At 32.6% G+C, this 13,440-nt stretch overlaps 2 protein-coding genes across 6 annotated transcripts; one reads left to right on the forward strand and one right to left on the reverse strand.

Annotated features, from left to right (window-relative positions):
- The first annotated feature begins 732 nt into the window (after positions 1 to 732).
- On the forward strand, positions 733 to 5,150 carry LOC141717714 (uncharacterized). 5 transcript variants are annotated; one of them, XM_074519890.1, is made up of 4 exons: positions 733 to 3,437; positions 3,549 to 3,620; positions 4,323 to 4,403; positions 4,549 to 5,150. In XM_074519890.1, the coding sequence occupies exon 1, from the start codon at positions 1,054 to 1,056 to the stop codon at positions 3,382 to 3,384; it is 2,331 nt and encodes a 776-aa protein (XP_074375991.1). In that variant the 5' UTR covers positions 733 to 1,053; the 3' UTR covers positions 3,385 to 3,437; positions 3,549 to 3,620; positions 4,323 to 4,403; positions 4,549 to 5,150. The 5 variants fall into 5 exon arrangements, with proteins under 5 accessions (XP_074375991.1, XP_074375992.1, XP_074375993.1 ...); XM_074519891.1 differs by having other exon boundaries at positions 733 to 3,441; positions 4,323 to 5,150; XM_074519892.1 differs by lacking the exon at positions 4,323 to 4,403 and having other exon boundaries at positions 733 to 3,441.
- A 4,294-nt stretch (positions 5,151 to 9,444) lies between these two features.
- Positions 9,445 to 12,554, reverse strand: LOC141717715 (pentatricopeptide repeat-containing protein At1g74600, chloroplastic). Its single transcript, XM_074519893.1, is given in 2 exon segments — positions 9,445 to 10,734; positions 10,736 to 12,554. Coding segments are annotated over 2 exon segments (2,682 nt in total). The 5' UTR covers positions 12,485 to 12,554; the 3' UTR covers positions 9,445 to 9,801.
- Positions 12,555 to 13,440: the final 886 nt, after the last annotated feature.

Here is a 13,440-nt window from a genome sequence, read left to right on the forward strand (position 1 = left end):
GAAAAAAATTAAGTAAGATCAAGTGGTTTGACCTTATGTTTTTAAGGGTGATGACCAAAAATACCTTTTTTTTAGAAGTTGTAACAAGAATACCACTTTTTGGAGTTTATGGCCAAAAATACCCTTCTAATACGCATTTTAGAAATGTGTAAATCTATTACGCATCTGAAAAATGGGTATTACATAAAAAATTAAAAAAAATTAAAAAAAAAATAAAAAAAAAGAAGAACATGTGATACACATGTCACAAATGCGTATCACCAGAATCAAATGAGTGATACGCATTTTGTGAATGCGTATCTTATTTTTTTATTTTTATTTTTATTTTTTTCAATTTTTTTTAATACGAATTACCCATTTTTAAAATACGTATTTGTATACCCAACTGAAAAATGCGTATTAGACGGGTATTTTTGACCAAAATTTTAAAAAGAGGTATTTTTGTCACAAATTCTAAAAAAAATGTATTTTTGTCATTTTTTCTGTTTTTAATTTATTTCGAATGTTGAACAATTTGTAGTTTGTTGTGCACACAAATATTTTCACTTGTTTCATGTTTTTTCTTTAAGAATTTTGTTATTTATTATTTAAAGCCATTTAATTATCTATTGTATTTTTTAATTATTAATTTTTTTTGTATATAATTCGATTGCTTTAGTGTGTTAAAACCGATAAAAATGAATATATTAGTTCAAATTAGTGTCATCAAATTGGTACACGGATGCAAATCGAGATCGGGTCGGAGAAGCAGAACGTTTTTCCAGGACACAAAACGTTGCCATGTCTGCTCTTCTTTCAAGTGTACACTTCAAAGTTTTTAGAACCCTAAATTCCCTCCTAATACTCGCGTTCTTCAAATTGATTCAAATCAATCAATTTGTCCTCTCAAACAACACATTAATTTTTAAGGTACTTCGTATTCTCCATTCTTTAATTATTTTTTTTAGTTTTCCGGGCTTCTTGAAATATTATCAAAACAAGCTATACTAGTTTCAAAACATCAAGATTTTGAAATGGGTCATCAAGAATATTTGTTTTGAGCTTAATCTTGTAATGAGTCGAGCTGTACTTCCTAAACATGTAGCTGCTGTTGTAAAATACCAAAAAGACCCGAAAAGGGCACTTGAAATGTTCAATTTTGTTAAAAATGAAGATGGTTTTAAGCACAATTTGTTAACTTACAAGAGTATGATTGATAAGCTTGGATTTCATGGTGAATTTGAGGCTATGGAAACATTGTTAGAGGAGATGAGGATGAATATAGATAATAGTTTGTTTGAAGGAGTGTATATTAGTGCTATGAAACATTATGGTAAGAAAGGGAAGCTTCAAGAAGCGATTGATGTGTTCGAAAAAATGGATTTTTATAATTGCGAGCCGTCTGTTCAGTCGTATAACACGATTATGAATATTCTTGTTGAATGTGGGTATTATAATCAAGCTCATAAAGTGTATATGAGAATGAAAGATAAGAGGGTTGTTCCGGATGTGTATAGTTTTACGATTAGGATTAAGTCGTTTTGTAAGACAAGTAGGCCTCATGCTGCGTTAAGGTTGCTCAATAATATACCTACTCAAGGGTGTGAGGTGAATGCAGTTGCGTATTGTACAGTAGTAGGAGGTTTATTTCAAGAGAATTTTGAGGTAGAGGCATTTGAATTGTTTGATGAAATGCTTAGACTAGGTGTCATTCCAGACATTTCTACATTTAATAAGCTTCTGCACAAGCTATGTAAGAAGGGAAATGTCCGGGGAAGTGAAAGACTTCTTGATAAGGTTTTTAAGAGAGGGGTGTCGCCAAATTTGTTTACATTTAATATATTTATTCAAGGCTTTAGCAGAAGTGGGTTCATTCATGAGGCTTCTAGGGTCATGGATGGTGTGACCAAAGCAGGTTTAAGTCCTGACCTTGTCACATATAATACATTAATATGTGGTTTGTGCAAGAACAATAAGGTTGTTGAAGCTGAGTGCTATCTGCATCAAATGGTGAATATGGGGTATGAGCCTGATGCTTTTACATACAATACAATTATCAGTGGTTATTGCAAACTGAGCAGGGCAACAGATGCACATAATATTCTGAATGATGCAATTTACAAGGGCTTTAAGCCTGATGAATTCACATACTGTTCTCTCATTAATGGATTTTGCCAGGAGGGTGACATAGAAAGGTCGGTGAACATGTTTAAGCAAGCTTTGGTGAAAGGCCTAAAGCCTACTATTATTATCTACAACACACTAATTAAAGCTTTGTCTCAACAAGGACTAATCTTGCAAGCCTTGGAACTGATGACTGAGATGCCAGAGAAGGGATGTGATCCTACTATATGGACTTATAATCTGGTTATAAATGGGTTGTGCAAGATGGGTTGTGTATCTGATGCTAGCAACCTCATGAATGATGCTATGGTCAAAGGGGTTCTTCCTGACATTTTTACCTTCAACACTTTGATAGATGGTTACTGCAAACAGTTAAAGATGAGCAACGCAATCGAGCTTGTTAACAACATGTGGGACCATGGCATTATTCCCGATGTGATTACATATAACACAGTGCTGAATGGTCTCTGCAAGACTGCAAAGTCTAATGATGTAATAGAAATGTTTAATGCAATGGTGGAGAAGGGGTTTGTTCCAAACATTATCACATACAACACGCTTATAGAAAGCCTATGTAAAGCTAGGAACTTGGAAGGAGCTCAAGACTTGCTTAAGGGCATGGAAAACAATGGCCTGACACCAGATATAATAAGTTTTGGAACATTGATTAGTGGGTATTCGGAGAATGGGGATTTGGAAGGGGCATATATGCTCTTCCAAAGCATAGAAAAACAATATAAGTTTTGTCATACGTCAGCAACATTTAATATCATGATAAATGCATTTTCTCAGAAGCTTAGATTAGATACCGCAGAAAAGCTCTATAATGAGATGAGTGCTAAGGGATACCCCCCTGATAATTACACCTATCGTTGCCTGATTGATGGCTTCTGCAAAGTAGGAAATATTGATGTTGCATATAAATACCTTCTCAAAAATATTGATGAGGGATTCATGCCATCACTCACAACGTTTGGGCGGGTAATAAATTGTCTGTGTGTAAAGAACAGGGTACATGAGGCAGTTGGTCTCATCCGTATTATGGTGAGCATGGGCATTGTCCCTGATACCGTGAACACAATTTTTGAGGCAGATAAAAGGGTGGTGGCAGCACCCAAGATTGTTGTCGAAGACCTGTTGAAGAAGAGTCATATAACTTATTATGCATATGAGCTCCTACATGATGGCGTCAGAGATAAGAAACAAAAAATGAAAAGTGATTCAAGCAAGGGTTTGAAAAAAGGGCGTACTACTTTGATGAAAGCTCGACTGCCAAAATAGCGAAGTAGACATGCAAAAAGTTATCGTGGAAGTATCCTGTTGATGTTAATGCAGTAAGTATGTTTTGCTACCATTCCTTACTGTTGTTCATAGTCCATCCCTATCCCTCGTTTATCGAAATTTCTTGTATGTAAAAAGAGTAAATGGTCTATTGTATGTTTCAGGGATGGGTATAAGTTGACTAGAAGATTCATTTTTCCGAAGGACGGTTCATGGCATTATAGCAAGCATAATAGGTACTGTTATTTTATGAAATAAGACATAATTGAACACAACTAGACTGTCTTTCTAGTTTGACTTTTAATTGACATAAATTTATCATTGTAGTTTTTCTGTCCTATCACCTTATATCCCATCTCTCATAATCTCAATTCTCAACCCTGTATTTAGTATTGAACAGAATTCTATGTTGGTTGCCTGTACTACAGTATTGAGTATGGATGATCTTATATTTGATGTACTGTCATCCTCCATATGACTTGTGTGAGCAATTATTTTGCTGTTTCCTGGACATCTAAGAATTTTGGTTTCCATTTATAAATTATATCTTGTGTATTAAGCAATCAAATGTCAAAATGTTAGTAATCCTTGAAACTACATATGAAACAAAGAGGGGCAACCATTGTTGATAATTTCGTTAGTTCATCATGTGTTGGAATCTTGGAATTATATCCTGCAAACCTTTCTTTAACTAAATCTCTTTTTGAGATTACCTTCAGAAATTAAAAACTTCCCTTTCCCCAACAATTTCAGTTAATTTGAAGAAGGGTATTTTTTCTCTGTAAGAACAGATTGGTACAGTCCAGCATGCAAAATGGGAGGGGTCTGATTTTCGAGGCTTTGAATAAGATAGCTTTTTGATATTTGATAAGTATATTATTTGTCACAGACTAATTTATGCAATGTGTGTATTGACTAGTGCAACTCTGTTGTTTCAGGTATTATATGTTTTGCAGTGCCTGAAATCGCGAAATGCATTATTATCATTTATCAGCTGTCTAAATTGTTATCTAGTTGCAGTAAGATGCCTGATCACTTTTAGACCTGACATCAAATATTGACTGTTGGTGGCTTCTTATTGCGAATTTGCAATATCTAGTTATTCATGTTTCATCTACTTTGAAGTTTACGATAATGTCATTATATTTGTTACTTCTGATGCAGGAGAGAATGCGAAATGTATAATGTCATTAAAAGTGCCAAGTGGAAGCCTAAGCCTGCAAGGATAGCGGAAGCTGCTGTCAAATGAAAACAATGTCAAAAAATATCATTTTTACTTTACCATCATAACCAGTATAGTTTGTGGCCCTTCGAACCTACGGAGTTGGGGGTGTTAATGGTGCTTGAGCTCTTTAGAGATGACGTCGGGGACATGGAAGATCAGTATATGCTTGTCACAGTGATAGCTACGAAAATGCAGATGATATTGGGCTATATATCCTTGCAGCGCCATCAAAATTTTTGTAGAATTCAGAAAATACATGTTACTGGCGAAATTTTCTTTATAGTTTGACAAATTTGTCTTGATAATTAGGCTTCATATACAGAGAAGTTTGTGTGGGTATCCTCATAGTCTTATGTTAAACAATCTTTGGTATTTTATCCGTGTAGTGCAGTAATGCTAGGAGAACATTTCTCAACAGGATTAGATTGACATAATGTATTTAAAGAGTAAGCAACATTAGCAGTTTTGAACTTAGGGATCAGACCTATCAAGATATTGTAGCTCAAATCTGATTTCCCTAAATTTAAATTGTTTAACCTGATTCTGTGAAGCAATATTTCATCCATTCCTATCTTCAATTGTCCCTTCCATCGCTTTGTCCATTCGGCTAAAAAGATTTGGGTTTCTAACTTTTTATATATCATAATTTGTACAATATAAAGATATTTTTTTCTTAAAATTTCAAAATGCAGCATATTTAGTTGATAACAATAGCCATATTCTCACACCCCTGAAGAAAAGGAGATATGAGAAGGAATGGTTGATCAATATACAATTCTACCGACGAAACGAATCTAGGGGTAAAACAAATCTATACTATTAAATTAACGTTGGGTTGTTATTCATTATTCACTCAATCTAGAGTTTTCAGAACCGTTATATATAATATTAAATATTATTATTCAAGTGATATAAGATTGAATCTTACCATAAATATATTATTAAAATTATAATTTATAATATATAATAATAAAAATGATCGTGCATTGGGTTATATAATAGTACTAATTTAAAACTCGTGCGATGCACATATCACAAGATTCTTTTTAATATTATATAATTTTTTAAAAAAATATTTTGAATTAAATTCTTAATTTTGTTTATTTAAAACTTTAAATGATATGATTTCATGATAATTATATTAATAGACATATATGTTCATAACTTTTTTTAACATTTAAACTTATTTAAAGTGATAACATTGGTAATGGGGGAATATTGTTATAATGAAATTAATAGTTTATTGAGGGTAAAAATATAATGTCTCCATTATGTGGGGACCTTAAAAAATATATCATTTTAGCTTGATAATTACTTAATCGATTAACTATAACTCAAGATATTTGAAGAAGACAATAATACTAATTGAACGATATAGTTTTATTGATAATTGTATGTGTATTTTTTTGGAAATAATATTTATGTTTTAATTAGAATTTGTTTTTTTAGTTCATATCAATAGGATACGAATTATACTTAGTCTAATATTAATTTGATTAATCTCGGATCAGTGGTTTACATTATTTTATTTTAGCTCAATGCACAATACACCGACCAAATCAAACTAATTATTTTTAGTTTAATTTTAAATTTTTTAAAATCTGGATCAATAAGATAATTTTGTTTTAGACTGGATAATTATTATATTTGATTTTGTTTTTGTTGGTCGAATTGTATTTTTATTTTAGTTTTGTGTTAGTCTGAATCAACTATATAATGTATTTTTTATCCTGGATAAATAAAATATATTATTTTGTTTATCCAAGTTCATTAGTATAATTTTTTAAGGGGATTGATCGTATTATTATTTTATCTTAGCCCGAGTAACATTATATATCAACTAAATCTTAATAATTATATTTAGTTTTCTTAAATTTAATTTAGTCCAAAGTAACAAATTAGAATAATATAGAACTCGATTATGAATTAAAATTTAAATTGGTAGAAGAAGTTGAATTAATATAAATTACAATGATATAGAGTTCAATATAAAATAGAATTAAATTGGTAAAGTAATAGAGCAAGTTGATTTCAATATCAATTATAATTAGAATTGATCGACTTAATAATTAGAATTAGAATAACTGAGTAAAGGTAGTTAAGTAATTACAACAAGTACCTGACCGACTACCAAACTTTTAATGTTTCGTCTATTATAATATAGTATAGATAACTTATTAATAAAAGTTATAAATATACGGAGTATAATTGTTGTTTGTCGTTTAACTTATTAATAAAAGTTGTAAATATACGGAATATAATTGTTGTTTGTCGTTTGGTTTAAACATCAAAGAAATCAACCGTTACATCTTTATTACATAAATAAGAGTCTTTATAGTCATAGTAAATAATATTTTATATTTAGTTTGTTTTATCAACAATCAAATCCTCTCAGCACCAATATTAATAATATTTTTTATTTAGGCTATCTATCAAAAGTTCAATATTCAAATTCTTACAATAACAATATTAAAATTTAAAATTTGTATTTTTTTTCTTAGTTATAAACCATACATGCAATCAATTAAATGAAAATTATAATTGTTATTAACGATTTTACATTATTAAGATTACAACCTCTTAAAGATGCATTTTTACCAATACAAATTATTAATATCAATTATTTTATAAACTACCCAACATGATTAAGTTTGCTATCAAAAAAGTATCATGTAAAATAAATTGCTTGAAGAAATTTTTGTAAAAAGGATTTCCAAAGGATCATAACTATTACGTTCATACTTATAGGGTTGCATCTGTTTTGGCAACTCTGTGCAGTACTGGTGGAGAAAATACTGGCATGGATGGCATTCATAATAAGATGTTTTACTTGATGAGTTGATTGGGTTTGTGCATCCATTACGTACTATAATAATATCGTTGTCATCAACAGAATTGACTTCATTATTGTCTTTCACTATCATGAACTGTATATTAGGAGGAGTACTGCATTTAAAATTTAACATTGATTTTTTTTTAAAAAAAATACTCTAATAATATACCACGGACCTTATATGAGGATTTGCGTTAACACAGTTGATATGGACAAAGATTCTTCAACCTGCGCAATAGTACACACATAGTGTTGGCTCTGTTTTATTTCTTGCAGATTTTGCAGTACTTGGAACCAAACTTAAAATACTGTTGAGGTAAATAATAATCCAGGAGAAGAGGATTCTTATGAAATTGAGATTGGAAAGAGGAAGATAAGGTTGCACAACTTGTGTGGATCCAAAAGAGACATACGGTACATCTACAAGAGGACGAATCGCTAGCCTCCTCGCCACAGGCATCACAACGGAAAGAGGCTGGACGCTGTACTATCGTTAGAGTGTGTTGATTGTGACAGGGATGATGAACAAGTGGAGACGTAACACATTTCAGGCAAACTATCAGACCACAGAAGCTACACTTATAGTATACTATCCAGTATCCACTGGAGAGGGTAATATTGGCTGCTCGCACAGATAGCAAACATCATCCTCACCACCATAATAAAACTCATTTAGGACCAGGGGATGCGGATGATTTTGCTTAACAATTTCCATCTTGGAAACAACCTCCTCATGTTTTCTTCCTTCTTTTTGCTTTTAATATTCTTTGTTTCGTTTAATACGACGGGGGGCTGTTTCCTTTATAGGTTTAATCACAAATCTCTATAAGCATTGATTTCTTGATACCACATAGTAAACTTCGTTTTCAATTCAATGTTTATGTATCCAAAAGTTGGTATGGAAGGTGCTGACAATATACTTGAGATCAGGTTACTTGATCAAAATTACTACAGTAGTAGTATAGGATAAAATCATAATGCATGATTCACCCTGCAATGTCACTACTAAATAGCTCTGAAATGATAAATTTATTACTTGATGTTGAGACAGATGAGAACAAAACTGATGAGGATTAAGACTAGTACAAGAGAGACATATAATGATTAATTTATTGTTGCAATTGTAATTACTTTCTTGGCTTATTGTCATATTCCAAACCATGACCACAATCCATGTCCTTAGCTTAGCCGACTAAGTGAGTAACTACATGCTCATCAAACAGCATTTTTTTAACTTTTGTCAGGATTTGGCCTGAACTGTTCGGGAAACTCCCCGCATTACGCACCCATTCGCCACTTTGTTTTCAACTCTTCTCATCTCCTGGCTGACAGTACACTATCCACCTCTAGCTAAGACCCTCTTTCACCTTGGTAATCATTGAATTGCAATTAAGGTTGGGATGATCATCGAGTGAGTAAGTTTACGTGGTAATTGTAGTTAATTGTCAAAGATCTGCGCTTAAAGGAGACACTTGATGAAACCTAAAGCACAGTAGTTGAATGCTCTCTAAATTTTAGAAATACAAGGATTTTAATTTTCTAGTGTAAATACTAGAAAAGATAGTTTTGAAATTCATGTGAAAAGGTGTAGTATAAAATTGCAGGAACAGAATGCATAGTAAACCAATGTAAATCAATGTTTTTTTAATATACGATCACTGAATTTGTTGGTTTGCATTGTCTCACAACTATTGCTTAGTAGTAACTGCTGGCTTGAATGCGGCAAAGGCAACATCTGAAGAAGATATAGTCCAGGTTGATCTCAAAGTTTTAAGGATTTATTACATGAATGACTGCCATGCTATGAGCATGTTTCAAGTTGAAAGTTTGCTCTGCAGTGTTGTAAATTTTCCTTGCTTTGCCTTGTGCCTTAAGGTGTTGTGAGACCTATTTTCTCTGATTTGATAAAAATAATTCAAACAAATCTTTAAAGTGCTTTAAGAGGACACTACTAATGTCAATGTATCCCAAGGTTACTAACAGTCGAACACTTAGTCGAATGAACAAATTGTTATATCAGTGATTTTTTTATTACATTAGCTTTATTATGCTTAACAGGGCTCCGATGCTAGTTGAAACTAACCTTAGAACATACATCAGATATAGAATAGTAAAAGAATAATGGGAGAATATTTATTTATCTCCCTTTCCAGCCCTACAAAAAAAACAGACTTATATCGATCTTGTACATTGCGGCCTTTTGCATCACCTAAACCTGTAAAACCTCCCTCTAATAGGGAACGTAAGTTGTGTAAATACTGTCTTATTTGCACTAATTAAACCTCATCACATCCTCATAACTGGGCAAACATTCTTAATCAGTTCTTTTTTTCTTTCTAAAATTATACCAGAATATGTGTTATGCATAGCTCCATCCATGCTCTTTCTTTAGGCCAGTTTGTTTCATCTCACTTCTGATCTTCACAACTTCATCCCACTGACCTATATCAGCACAGATGTTCGATATTGAGATATAAGCTCCAGCATCGGCTGGCTCCAACTCAATAGCCTTTTCAGCTGCTAGCCTTCCAAGCTCAGCATCACCATGCAGTTTGCAAGAGGAAAGTAGGGTTGCCCAGACTAAAGCATCGGGTTTAATAGGCATCTCATCTATAAATCTTTTTGCCTCTTCCAGTTTTCCTGAACGACCAAGAAGATCTACCATACATGCATAATGTCGATGACCTGGTGCAATCCCATAGTCTTTGGTCATTGAATTTAGATGAAAGTAGCCTTCTTCAACTAAACCACTGTGGCTACATGCAGATAAAACACCAACATAAGTTACTGAATCGGGTTTAATTCCTGATTCTTTCATAAGGTCATATAGTGTCAAAGCCTCATCACCTCTTCCATGCAAGGCATAACTTGTAATAATGGCTGTCCAACTGATCACGTCAGGTTTCTGTATATGATCAAATGCCCCGCGGCAGTCATTGATATTTCCAAATTTTGAATACATCATAACTAGGGAACTGCCGACTGAAACATCGGATTCCAATCCTAGTTTTATAATATGAGTATGTAATTGTATCCCAACGCCCTGAATATTTAAACGTGCAGCAGCTCCAACAAGAGATGACATTGTAAAGGAGTCGATTCCCAGATCAGTTATCAGCATATAATGGAACAGATTAAGTGAATCTTCAATTGAACCATTTTGAGCTAAACCAGAAACCAAGGAAGAACACGCGACCTGATCTTTTGCAGGCATCATCTCAAAAGTATTCCATGCCAAATGTAGAGCACCAGATTTGGAGTACATATTTACTAGTGCACCACCAGCAACTGCAATGCTTACCATGATCTCGACGGAGGGCATAAGCATGAATTTCCTTACCGGTCTTTAGCATATGGAGAGCAGATAATGCGGTGAGAACAGCTATTAAGGTCTTGTCATCAGGTTTAGCCTTGACAGATAGCATTTCCTTAAACAACTGAATGGCTTCATATGCGCAGCCATGTTCTGCATAGCCAGCAATCATTGAAGCCCACGAGACATTATCTTTCTGCACAATTTGTTCAAAGACTTTGTAAGACTCATCTAAACAGCCACATTTTGAGTACATAGTGGAAAGCGAACTCCCTACAGAAACATCCTCGAGCAACCCTTCTTTAAGACTAAAGCAGTGAATCTGTCTACCCAGATTCACATTTTCTACAATACTCAAGACACTAGAAGTACTAAACTTATTAGGTCTTAAACACTCCTCGAACATTCTTCGGAATAAAGTGATTGCACTTTCAGAACTCCCATGCTTAGCACAAGCAGATATCATACCTGCCCATGCGTCAACATGCTTCTTTTCGGCCTCTTTGAACACCAATTCAGCTAAACTAATTGCTCCTATTTTTGAGTACATACTAATTAAAGAAGTGTTTATAGCTAAATCTGTATACAACCCAATACGGAATATCAAAGAATGGATTTGTTGAGCCTCCGTAATCATACCTAGGTTAGCACAAGCAGCAATCACACTAGTGATTGTATACTTATTTGTTTCCACTCTAAATTTTCTCATTTCATTAAACAATTGAAGAGCAGATATAGAGTTTCCTTTCTGTACATAACCAGAGATCATGGCGGTCCAAGATACTACATTACGGATCGGCATACACCAAAACTCCTTCCTGGCTTCGTCCATATCCCCACATTTTGCATACATATCAATGATAGCAGTAGATACAAAGATATCTTCTCCAGCACCACATTTAATCACCCACCCTTGAACCCCTCTACCAAGATCAAGTTCTTCGAGTGCAGTGCAAGCCGTTAAAATACTAGAAAACGTAAAACTATTTGGCAATAAAAACCCGTGACACATCTGTTTAAAAAGATTTAACGCAACCAAGCTCTCCTTATTTTTAACAGCTCCGGAAATGATAGCATTCCAACAAACCACATTACTATCACAAAATACATCATAAAAAACCCGTAACGCATCCTCAAAGCAACCACTTTTAGCAAATAAATCAATAGTTCCAGCTCTAACATACCCATTCGAAAAGAACCCATTTTTCATGACAAGCCCATAAATCTGCTCCCCACACACATAATTCTGCAACGAGCAACAGGCGGAAATCACACCTCCATAAGTAAACTGATTAGCAACAAAACCCAAAGAATGCATTTTACAAAACACTCTCCAAGAATCCTCATACAACATATTCTCATTGTAACCCGAAACCATTATATTCCAAGAAACAACATTTATCTCAGGAATTTCATCAAACACCTTCACTGCATAACCCAAACAACCAGATTTGAAGTAAAAATCCACCAAAGAATTAGCAAAGAAAGGATCTTTATGCATTTCATAACATTTAAGCAAATGGGCATGTAAGCATTTGGTGTCACTGAGTGTATATTTTCTTGATTTGCTCCACTCATCAAAAAGCTGTAAAGGGTTAAAAAAAGACTCAATTTTTTGATATTTACTACTAACTGATGAGCTTTCTGCAAAGGCAAGAGAGTTAAAGAATTTGAAACAACCCCAAGTTGAAAATTTAATCTCCAATTTTTTTATTACAAAAGCTTTCATTTGAATTCATCAGAGACGAGAAGACAAGAATAAGCAAAGATCAAAACGTTGGCGGGAAGCTGCACAAGTATTCAATTTGTAAAAATGGTTAACCAAAGGTTTGCAGCTACCTTTGAAGTCTCTTTTTATTTTTTTTATTCAGGATATAGGGTAAATCTAAATTTTTAATCTTGAACGGGAAAAATTGATATAAATTGAGCAGTCCAAAATTAAAAAAAATATATTTTTAATATTTAAGAGACAAAAATAATGACTTTGAAATATAAATATGTATAAATATATTGATACAAGTATTGAGACTTAAAATGTCATTGAGCCTTTAAAAATTTGAAGTTGAATTTTATTTTTATTTATTAAAATATTTGGATGGGTTCAAATACCATTCTTTGACAATTTTATTTTACTTCATTTGTCTATAATGTATTTTCTCTTTCTGCAATTCCAAGAGTTTAAATTTTGAAACCTACATTCCGGCACCAGATGATGGTCATTTTTCTATAAAATGTATTTACTCCATCCGTCCATAGTTTTTCTCTAGTAAAGTTTTATTTTTATTTTTTTTATAGAAAATATTCTATCACTTTCGATAATAATGTATACATTCAATTTTACTATTTTTTTTGAAACTTTTTATATAACTATAATCGATCTATAAAGGAGAAGAATTTGTTATTTAGTGGACTCTCTCAGTATCATTTCAATTTATTTTTTTAATATTTTCAAATTTTAAAATTATTAATTAGAAAAACAATATTAGTTACCTAATATTCTCATAAATTTTCCTCTTAATTACCATCATATAATTTTTCTAAAATTTTCTACCATATTAATAAAATTTCCTCCTAAGTCAATATACAATCTTATTATTCTTCTATCTTATTATTCTTCTAATATTTTTCTACCATATTATTGTTTTAAACTTTTTTATTAATTCAATATACAAAATTATTAATTTC

Source organism: Apium graveolens, chromosome 4 (assembly GCF_009905375.1).
Source record: "Apium graveolens cultivar Ventura chromosome 4, ASM990537v1, whole genome shotgun sequence".
Lineage (NCBI taxonomy): Eukaryota > Viridiplantae > Streptophyta > Magnoliopsida > Apiales > Apiaceae > Apium > Apium graveolens.

Coding starts and splice junctions, on each gene's coding strand:
- LOC141717714 (XM_074519891.1), top strand. CDS start 1,054: ATGAGTCGAGCTGTACTTCCTAAACATGTAGCTGCTGTTGTAAAATAC.